The 11,670-nt window shown below is 35.8% G+C and overlaps 1 protein-coding gene across 1 annotated transcript; it reads left to right on the forward strand.

Annotated features, from left to right (window-relative positions):
• Positions 1 to 247: 247 nt before the first annotated feature.
• LOC120208211 (serine/threonine-protein kinase ATR-like) lies at positions 248 to 2,673 on the forward strand. The gene is made up of 6 exons (XM_039207536.1): positions 248 to 418; positions 732 to 826; positions 980 to 1,092; positions 1,281 to 1,615; positions 1,748 to 1,872; positions 2,520 to 2,673. Exons 1-6 carry the CDS (start codon positions 248 to 250, stop codon positions 2,671 to 2,673), a joined length of 993 nt encoding a protein of 330 aa, XP_039063467.1.
• The last annotated feature ends 8,997 nt before the right edge of the window (positions 2,674 to 11,670 follow it).

Below are 11,670 nucleotides of genomic sequence, written 5' to 3' on the forward strand. Positions count from 1 at the left end.
GAGTATAAGTATTAAATTGTGAAAAAAGAATATTTAGATACCAAATTAAGAGAAAGTGCCATATAAAAGGGTCTATAGATAATTATGTCAAAAGTGAAATTGATGGAGGACATTACATAAGGACCGGAACTTTCCCAATTACCGGTCCGATCCGACGACAGAATTTAAAAAACAAAGAGAAAGCGAGAGAAAAAAGAACAGCCAAATTCCCAAGGTTTAAAAATTGGGAGGGAAGAGAACAGATGCAATGGCTAATAGTACAAGTAACAGTAGGAATCTCTCGAGCTTGGTTCACGAACTTCGTGAACGCATTGCTGCAACTTCTTCCACTCCTCCAAACAACATTGACAGTAACGCTGACGATGATGCTTTAGAGACCAGATTCCGTGCCGTTCTTCCCAATCTTCTCCACGCTTACGTTGTTCCCTCTTCTTCTGGTACTCTTTCTTTCCTTTCCAAAACCCATTTTCTCTTCTTTTTGGGGCCTTTCCGTCTGCATAAAATGTGGGCTTTACTTTTCTTCTTGAGAAATGAAAGAAAAAAATATTTTATTTCCTTTTGCTTTTTTATGTTCGCTTGCATAAGAGTTTAGTTTCTCTCTCACTTTTAATGGGTTTTCATGAAATTGGCGACTTCAGTTATGAATGGTTTTATTTTTGTTGCTGTTACATATGTTGCAGCCAACGAACGAGAAGTCATAGCTGTGTTGAAGCTCATTTCTCACACAGCAGGGAATTTTCCTGGGGTTTTTTTATCATGGCAAAGCCAGTGCTGTGCTGCCCGTGATTGGTCGGATATTGCCATTTTTTAATGAACCTGCATTTAGGTTGACGATTCTATTAAATTCAATTGTTCGATGCATTTTTTAGGACGTCTTTTCATCATGTATTGTTCTTTTAAAATTTTCAATTTCATTTTCATAGTTTTTCTTTATTTTATATCTTTTCCTGTATTTTCAAGGATTATCTACATATTTCAGTTCTCGACATGGAGTAATTTTTGAAACAGTTGGACCCCTTCTATCAATGCTTCGTACTGGATCTCGAGATGCATATAGAATGCTTTTCATTGATGCCATGTGTGCCATTGAAGGTAAAAGGAGCTGTAAGGATTTTGATTTATATTATGTGGTGACTGCTTTCTTATGTAATTGACTAGTTCTATTTTATGATCTGCATTTGTTCTAATACATGGCTACTACGTTATTTGGCAGCCTGACTACAATATATGGTGTATCTAAAAAGTTAAAAGAAATCTAATTCAGGTTTGTATTCATCCAGATATTTTGTATATATCATCCTTCTCTTCGGAAAACTCAAGAATTACAGAAGCCACAAGATTTACTTTAAAGTGTTTACTTCGGTCCTTTTCTCAAAATTTAAGTGACTCAACATGTCTCTGTGTTCTACCAACAAGCAATAAACCCCTTGATGGCCCTGGCATTTTGATTAACCTCTTGGGAAGAAACTGGTGGCAACCTTTTGCAACTTGGATCATAAAGTTTCTTAGCAAATGCTTAACTGAAGGAACCCTATATGTGGAAGGTCTCATGAATACATCATTTGTTTCTGCCGCATGCTCTCTTTTATGCTATGGAGATGCTGATTTGCAAATGGTAGGTTACATGTATGTTTGACTACGAGCTTCTTGAATGCAGTTTTTACATCTTCGTTTAGTTAGTTAGTTTGCTAATGTGGTTTCTAGTATCCACTTGTTACTGTGGCTGACAATTTAAATTTTTTGGAAGGCATGTTTTGACTTTGCACGTGTCATTGGATCAGTGATGAGTTATGACAATGTTCCACATGAGAATTTAATCCGCTCAATATCCACCATATTAGGTGAGGACAAAGAGGGACTCCCTGTATTCAGGTTTGCATTCTGATTTCTGATACTTTTTTTGTTGTTGAAAATTATAATTGAAGAATAAAAAGTTCCTAAGAAGCCAGAACCCAAATGTGTAGGAACCATGTGAAATAATTATAAAATTCTGACACAGATTGACTTCTAATTCTTGGGACTATAACCTTATCCTGTATCGTATTAATTAAGCTTGTGAGTTTGATGAGTAACATATATTGTCTCCGTTAGTTACTAACTTCGAATGACAAACTTCCGACTAAGATGGTTTCTTTGTGGTCTATTTTATTAGTTCCAAGCATCCTGTTCAGAGTTGAGTGCATATTGTTAATTAATGAGAATCAAATATTGTACTTTATCTGAAAGATTATACAAGCTAAATGGTCAACTCACATGGGCACCCCATGAACATGTAGATTTTGGTGTTATAATTGTACGGAGAATTCTGACCTTTGCCTCTTGTTTGATAAATGATGGTCACCTTTTTGAAGGCTTAGATTGTGTAGAGGGTTATAACTAGAGCTCTAGCAATAAGTAGTTACATGTATGCTTGAATCTGATTATTTATTCTTCATGTAAAATCTTATGCTAGTGACATTTGGTGCTGATAGATTTTGTATAGCTGTAATTCTTAGTGTTCTACTGTGTTTCCTTTTCAGGAACACATCATATGATACCTGCTTAGGTGGTTGCCTTAGGGCAGTGCACTCTAGTTGTCCTGATGATGTTGTCAAGCTAACTGCTGAAAATTTAGTTAATGTTTTCCATCGCTCAATGCGGAGAACCAAAAGCATGGAGCTTAAGGTAAATTAAGTTTCAGGAATACAATTATTATTTATAGTCAAACAACATATAAATATACATATATACATATATCTACCTACCTACCTACCACTGTCTTCTGAGTACTCATAGATCTATATACATTTCCAGGTTGCATTGTGCACTGCATATATACGTATTTCAAGAACTTGTGATGTGATCACGCCCGCTCTAGATCCGGAAGTCATGCCACAAGGTCCCATTACTAGGTCAAGGGCCAAACAATTCAGGGAAGTACTCATAACTAAGTATCTTGAAGCTTTTGATTCATTTGATAACTTAACACCCTCTTATGTTAAGTTATATAATGTTTTAATAGTTAAAGAATAACTTAGTATGAATACACCTTCACAATAGATGCACATTGTTATTTTAATATGTTAAGCATGCTAGAATTATCTTACAATCATATTTTGCATGATTATCACATATACATCAAGGCAACATACTTATTGTCAACACACATTTTCGTCCTACTAGGATTCAAACTCTTAAAAATAGGATAAAATTTTGCTAGGATTCAAACTCCTAAAAATAGGATAGAGTTCTACTATGATTTAAACTCCTAAAGATAGGATCTACAAGCACTATAAATAGCCATTATAACTCACTATTGTAACATACGATTTACACACAAAACACAGAGGAAAGCACGGAAAATACAAAGGCAAAGCTATTGTAAACGATTCAAAAAGGAAATAAAAGGTAGCATCTTTTTTACATTGGTTCGTTCATTTCTCGCATTTGCACGTTATTTTTCTTGATATTTGGTTCGAATAACCCAAAACGTGGGTTGCGCATATAACAAAAAAAGGGTGGGGTTTCGAAGTTTCAAACCTAGATCTACCCCTGAGGCGTGTTCATTTTTTTTAAATATTTAATTCACCCCCCTAAATCATTTTTTTCCTACTTTATTATTCTTGTTATATATGCATGTTACTTTCTATTAATTTTATTATATATGTATATATGTTTTTTTAGTGTTATTATATATATATATTTATATATTTCCTATTTTACATGTATAAATACGTATATTACTTTTGATTTTTTTTATTATTATTATTTTATTTATATATATATGCTTTTACTTTTTTATATATTTTACTCATTTATTTATCTATTTTCTTTTTATCTTTATCCTATATTTTATGTTTTTATGTTCTTTTACTTGTTTTATTTATTTATTTGCATTATCATTTTATTTTTATTTAGTTGTTTGCTATGTATATATTAGTGTTATTGTATTTTTTATTTTATATATTATATTCATTTTATATTTACTTTATTTCTTTCTTAATCTCCTTATTTTATTTGTTTTACTTTATTTATCATTTATTCATCTCTTCTAACTCATATTTTGACTTTTAAAGGGTATATTTGTAAATCCGTCAAAGGTAAGTAATTTTGGATCATTATTTTATCTTTTAATTTAAACTTATAATTTTCTTAATCAAAGACAACTGGAAATTACGTAGTACCGAAAGGGCAGTTCAAGGGTGCTAATCCTTCCTTGACTGTAACCGACTCCCGAACCTGACACATCTTTGGAAAGACGCAGATCAGGTAAGAAATAAGGTATCCGATCAACCTATTTATTCTTAAGTAAATGATCGGTGGCGACTCCAATTCACATTTTTTAAGTCGAAGCCCAATTCTGGGGCCCAACCGAAAGACGGTTGCGACAACTTGGCGACTCCACTGGGGATTCTCAAGTGAGTCAGGCTAAGGTAATTTTCAGTTGTCTTTTTAATGAAAAGGGTAAGTTTAAATTTTAAGGTAACATTTCGATCCTTATTGCTTATTTTTGATTATATTTTTTCAAGTAAATAGTTGTATTAACCGTTTTCTCAATGATTTCAGCCCTTAGAGTCTTTTTTCATCTAAGGTTCTAAATCCGAGCTCTGAATCCGTTTTAAGTGGGGGTGAAAGCGACGCATTCGTGTGAATTTATTCATCGCATATGCCTAGCAAGTAGCCTTCGGGATTCATATACCTTATGTCTTCGTGTGAATTTATTATCCGCATAGACATAAGAGAATGTGTCCTCTCGAGATTAACTTAGTTCACACAAGCCTGTGATGAATTTAGGACTAAGGGTCTGGCAAGCCCAATGGGACATCAGCAAGGAGAACTCGGGTACCGTTTTTTAGCACCTTAACCGGGAGACTTTGAAGAATTAGAGCCTACCCCAAAACCTCATTTCAAACCCTAGGATGCCAGAATTATTTCATGCTTTACTTTCTGTTCAAAGCATGCAAACTAGACAAATATGCGGTTAAGATTTGTTTGAAATTAGCATGCGGGATAGAGATCATGTCCGAGTAGGAATACTAAGCATGTTCGGGTAGATATTATGTGGGGTATGATTTTTCATTTTATTATTTTGATTTATCTCACTAATTTTTTTTTATTTTGTCCTCTTTTATTTTGTTTTTATCATTTGCATCATAACAAGAGGCTGTTAATCCTTAAAAAGGTGTTTGTAACACAAAATAATCTGAATTAATGGATAAAGGTGTTGTAATACAAGAGATTAAAAACTCCGAGGTACGACTGTGGTCCGAGAAGACTCAGAAGGAAAAAGGAGACAGTCTTCAAGGAAACTATGTGTCAGAACTGGTTAGCTACGCCTTTATTAGCCTAAAGCAGAACGATGTCCAAGAACTGCGAAACATTTGGGACAGTTGGGGGAATGACAGAAAGCATAAGTTCAACCAACGATATGGTGATATTGCCCTCTTACTCCATGTCAAGACTGATGAGCCCCTGCTCCGAGCATTAATTCAATTCTGAAACCCGAGATATAGTTGTTTCACCTTTAACCGGGAGGACATGGTGCCCACAATTGAAGAGTATACTACCCTACTACACTGCGAAAACATCAGACTAGAGAGGGCATATATCAAACACATCAAGAGTCAGCCTTTCAAGAACGGACTAGCTAAGATTGCAGGGGTTGATGAAAAATAGGTGACTGATCGACTTCGACACAAAGGTAACGGGGAAGGAATCGATTTGATCCATATAAAGCAACTAATGAAGAACTACCCTGATGAATGGAAGACTATAGATCTTGTACTGGGTCTGTACGGTTTGATTATCTTTCCGAAGAACTTGGGGTGCATCGACGCAACCGTAGTAGAACTATTTGAACAACTTCCAAGGCGATTCAACCCAGCGCCGACCATCTTAGTCGAGACCTTTCGGTCTCTTAATCATTGCAGAAGAACTGGTGGAGGAAGGTTCATTGGATGTGTTCAGCTCCTTCAAGTCTGGATTTTCAGCCACTTCTGGAAGACTAACGGGGTTGTCTACCGCCGATTCAGCACTACCTATTCACCATTGGGAGAGTTCATCACTATGAAATGGCATGAAGGCACTTCGAAAGAAGAATGGATGAAGGTCTTCACTCATCTTCAGGACCGGGATATTACTTGGAGAGCCTCCTGGTTGTTCCTCAGTGATGTTCTTTTCCGATTTGGGGATTCTGACACTATGACCTTACTTGAACTTTGGGGTGCAGTTGGGTATGCTCCGTTGTTGGCACTTAGATAGTATGAGGCACGTCAGTTTATCCCAACAACATACGGATTATCTATATTAGAGTTTGTGTATCACAGTGACAGTTATAAGAAGAAGATCAAAGAGACAGCCGAGTCATGGAAGAAAATATCCCGAATGGATGTCGTGGCTGCCAGAGATATGCTTACTCCGAATTATATGGAGTGGCGAAGATTGAGAAAGAATGATAGCATCCCGATGCCAGACTGTGAAGACACCCGGACCATGGAGGAACATCTCAGACCTGTCCCTTCTGAACCTGAGATATTCAAGGCAGAGTTTGAAGCTGTGAATAATGAGCTGAAACAGAGAGTTAAGGAATTTAAAGCTGAACGTTATCAATGGAAACTAGATGCCGATTCTTAGAAAGATAGAGCAGACAAACTGGAAAGCGAACAGAAAAAAGTCTGTTTTGAGCTTGAAGATTTGAGAAATGTGTATCAAGATAAAGTTAAGGATAACTCCAAGTTGAAAGTGGCTTCTGAATACTGGAAAGACGAAGCTTATAGCCTGAAAAGAAAGTTCGAAGGGCCTGATGAGAGAACTTAGAAGGAATAGATGAAGACTGCCCAGAGGCGCTTAGCAGACAGTCAGCATCAAAACCAATGCTTGAGAATCCAGATGGCTAATCTGGAGAAATAACATGAGAGAGATGACAAAACAATAGCTGAGTTAGAAGCTATTGTAGATGGGTTCAAGAAGAAAGTGAGCGAACTTCAAATAGTGCTCTTCGACGGAGGTTTACAGTGGCATTTCCGTTGGGAGCAAGTACAACAAAGGGTGAAGGCCAGAAACGCAGTCATCTGAGACTTTATGGATCAAGTACAAAAGACAGCTCGTCATCTACACGGCCTGGCAAGGGAAACTAGAATGGTTCGACAAGGCATACAACCAGTGACAGATGAAGACAGAAGATTTGTCAATCAACTAGAAGCTGTTCGGGGTCTAGAGAATTTAGTCCGAATGTACATTTGATCGTTTTTATGTCTCTTACAAGATAAAACATTTTTGTCTAAATAAAGATTATTTATAATAATGGACACTTTTCTGGATCAATGCCTCGAACATTTCATGCATTCTTGCATTTTTCATTTTTGCCTTTTTGCATCTTCATCTACATTTTCAAGCATTTTCAAAAATATGAAATTATGTCATGAAAGACTCGATGAAGTGGATTTAACCACATGGAAGCAAGATTGTAACATTAAAGAGCCTAATCAGTTGATGGTAGGATAAAGCCGGGCAACATGATCTAAGAAAGAATCCCTATATCTTAAGGACTACGATGTTGAAGCTGTTAAGTGTTATCACATAAGAAGCCCCAAACATTACTCTGAGAACTATAAGGCGCTGAAGCGCAAGATCCAAAACCTGATGGATTCAGGGGCATAAACGGCCGAAGAGGGGGGTATGACATATACCATTTGCACTTAGATGATTGTTTTGTTTAAACACGTCTCTAATCTTTCATCGTTTTCTTAATCTTTTAAAGGATTGAATTTATGCTACTTTCTAAGGTGGAGCAATTGAACAAATTCTAATCTTTAGTTCTTCGAATATTAAATGAATTAAGGATTCTTTTAATTCTTCAAGAATTGCAGATTTTTGACATATGACAAGATTAGACCTTTCTTATCCTATCTCAAACCCCAAAATAAAATACCTCAATTCTTTACTCAAAATAACTCATGGTCATTACCAAAAAGACCAAATTCTTGAACATTGCCTTTGTCTTTTCGATATACCCATACCTTTCTTTGAGTCAATAAAATCACAATACTGTCTTTTTGGACTCAAAATTGACATTTTAATACCATTAAAACCTAAGGCATTGAGTTGTTCATCTGAACATGAGCGTTATTCTAAAGACACAACTTGGGGCATCTCGCGGGGAGCTTAAACATTGAGACATCTGTGGAAAAAAGAAGAAGAATTCATCTGAAATAATTCTATCATGCATTAACTACATTGTTTTCATGTGAATAGAACTAATCCTGAAAATCTATCCTCCTGGGATACCTCTTCTGTGAAGACTTACATGTATGAAATGATGAATGGCTTTCTTTCTTTATCCCTTCACAACAGGAGAAAATATATATCCCTTGTGTCCCCTTTTGAGCCTATAGTATTTTTTTCTTCAAATTCAACCCTAACCAAGGATCACCCTCCATACTGGGGGCAAGGTGGAAGTAATCTGCTCACATGAGTGAAGACATCGATCTAAAGGTAGACCAAATGGCAAGTGCGAATATCCAATCAAGAACAAAAAAGAAAAGAAGCAAAAGAAGAAAAAAAAAGAAAAAAGAAAAACAAAAGAAAAAAAGAAAGAACGAAAATCAAAAAGAAAAATGGACAAAAAGCACATGCAAAGATTCCCTAAAGACAAATGACAAATCAAGCTTCAAACTATGAGATTAATCAAGCACAAACATTCCCGAATCCCTGAATCACTTCACTCGAAGACCATAGAGCATCAAGAGAGAGACATTTTGAGCAAGACATGATTGAAGGCATCAGAATGAATTGATCATTGGTTCAACACCCTGAAACACTTGTTTGGGCCTATTTATCCTTTCTTTCATAACCATGAACCCTGGCCTACATTACGTGCCTTAAAAGTCCCTTCTAATCATACATGGATTTCTAAACAGAAGAGACTATCTTCAGATTTCATCCCGCCCATCAGGATTAATCTTTGTTTGCAAAAAATAATGTAATTAATGCATGGTAGAGAAAAATAACAAAGGGGGGTTCAAGACGTAAATCATGAATAACGTCTTGAAACCAAAGGAGGGTTCGAGTTGAAAACCTGAAAAGGCGGCTCGAATATAAAAATTGTGCAACTGAGGCGATCACACAAATTCCTTGATACGGCATCACACAACCCGAGTATGACCACGAAGGTTGGGAGTCAGAGAACACTTCCAATAGAGGAGCATGCAAGCTACCTCATCAAACCTTTGAGCATCAAATGCCAAACCTTTGACCAAGCATAATAACCTGAGATTTTTTTTATCCTTTCCTTAACCACTTCCCAAAAATAGCTTTGATCTTGGCACTTGTCAAATAACTATAATTTATTGAAGGATTAACATTGTAATTAATTCTTTGATATCCGATGAACTCTAGTTTTATGATTTATCTCAATTGTAAAACCATGAAAGTGACAATATTTTCAAAACTTTGGATTAAATATTTTTCGAAACTCTTTATTGATATTTTCAGAACTTTAAAACTAAAAGAGAAAGAAAAACATTTTTTTCAATCAAGACAGTCTTTCTAGAGTGGATCTTGGTAAATGACATGTGACTCTTAGACACAAAACTCATGCTCAGAATCAATGCTGAAGCAAGAAATGAGGAACATTTGGGGCATCTTTGGAGATTCAATATCAAATATTGGGGCATTTTTAGATATTGGGGCATCATTTGGGGATTCAACATCCTAATGCAAATTATCAGACCTTTTTTAGAAGATAAAATATAACTAATTCATGTTACATGCATCTTATGCATACATTTTAGAGCATCATATTTATCATTTTCTACATACATAATTTTTTACAGTTTTTAGAGTCAAGTTTCGACTTCAAGACGAAAGATACTCGATTCAAAAGCACCTTTAAAGATTGATGTTGGTTACTTAACTCAGCATCAAGAAGTTACACTTCAACCAACTCGACAGATTAAAAGATCGACATTCATCTTCAGATTCGACATTTCTAATATAAATTTTGTCTCGCTTGAGACAGTCTCATTTAAAACAAGATTTTATCTCGTTTGAGATAGTTTTTCTTTGAAACAAATTTCGTCTCCCTTGAGACAGTCTTCCTTGAAACAAATTGTCTCCCTTGAGACAGTTTCTCTCCAGACAACACAAGTTCAACTTCACGACGAAGGGACCGCTGGTTGTCAATAAATAATTTCCCAATTTCAAAGCCAATTTCAACTTCACAGCGAAGGATATTGGACTCAAGACAGCACAAGCTCAACTTCACAGCGAAGGGGCGGCTGACTGTCAACAAACAGCTTCTCAATTTCAGAGCCAATTTCAACTTCACAGCGAAGGATATTGGACTCCAGACAACGCAAGTTCAACTTCACGACGAAGGGACCGCTGGTTGTCAACAAACAACTTCTCAATTTCAGAGCCAATTTCAACTTCACAGCGAAAGATATTGGACTCCAGACAACGCAAGTTCAACTTCACGACGAAGGGATCGCTGGTTGTCAACAAACAATTTCTCAATTTCGGAGCCAATTTCAACTTCACATCGAAGGATATTTGACTCCAGACAACGCAAGTTCAACTTCACGACGAAGGGACCGCTGGTTGTCAACAAACAACTTCTCAATTTCAGAGCCAATTTCAACTTCACAACGAAGGATATTGGACTCAATACAACACAAGTTCAACTTCACAACGAAGGGACGGCTGGTTGTCAACAACAATTTCTCAATTTCTCAATTTCAGAGCCAATTTCAACTTCACAACGAAAGATATTGGACTCCAGACAACGCAAGTTCAACTTTACGACGAATGGACCGCTGGTTGTCAATAAACAATTTCTCAATTTCAGAGCAAATTTCAACTTCACAGCGAAGGATATTGGACTCCAAAAAAACGCATTTAATAGCACGTGGGTTAAGTTTTGAACGAAATTGGCATGGAACATGAACATAGACAGTACTTCCAAAAACTTTGATAGGTAATTCAGAAAACAACCTTGTTCTAGGAAAAGATGATTTTAGGCAATCGAGTGGTGTTTTGTATGTTAACACCTTAATAGGCATCCTATTTATCAAGTAAGCGGCTGTTAAAACTGCTTCACCCCATAAGTATTTGAGAACATGCATGTAAAACATTATGGCACGTGTTATTTCAAGTAAATGTTTATTTTTTCATTTTGCAATGCCATTTTGTTGAGGGGTATCTCGACATGTAGAGTGATGAAAAATCCATTTCTCTTTAAAAAAATCATCTAAATGCTCATTAAAATATTATGTTCCATTGTCATAATGTAAAATTCTAATCTTGGTTTGAAATTGGTTTTCAATCAGAATGTAAACTTTTTTGAATAAATCTTTCACGTCATACTTTTTATTCATTAGATAAATCCAACATAACTGTGTGTGGTCATCAATAAAAATAACAAACCACCTTTTACCAGAAATAGTAGTAACTTTAGAAGGGCCCAAACATCACTATGAATCAGATAAAAAGGTTTGGAGGCATGATATTCTTTTGGTAAATAAGGGGAACGACGATTTTTTGAAAAAAATGCAATTTTCACAATAAAAAGAAGAACAATCAATCCCTTTAAATAATTTTGGAAATAAGTGTTTCAAATAAATAAAACTAGGATGTCCTAGTCTATAGTGCCACAACATTATTTTTTCTCGAACAGAAATTGAACTAGTACCA

Source organism: Hibiscus syriacus, unplaced genomic scaffold (assembly GCF_006381635.1).
Source record: "Hibiscus syriacus cultivar Baekdansim isolate YM2019G1 unplaced genomic scaffold, ASM638163v2 tig00016065_pilon, whole genome shotgun sequence".
In the NCBI taxonomy this organism is placed as follows: Eukaryota; Viridiplantae; Streptophyta; class Magnoliopsida; order Malvales; family Malvaceae; genus Hibiscus; species Hibiscus syriacus.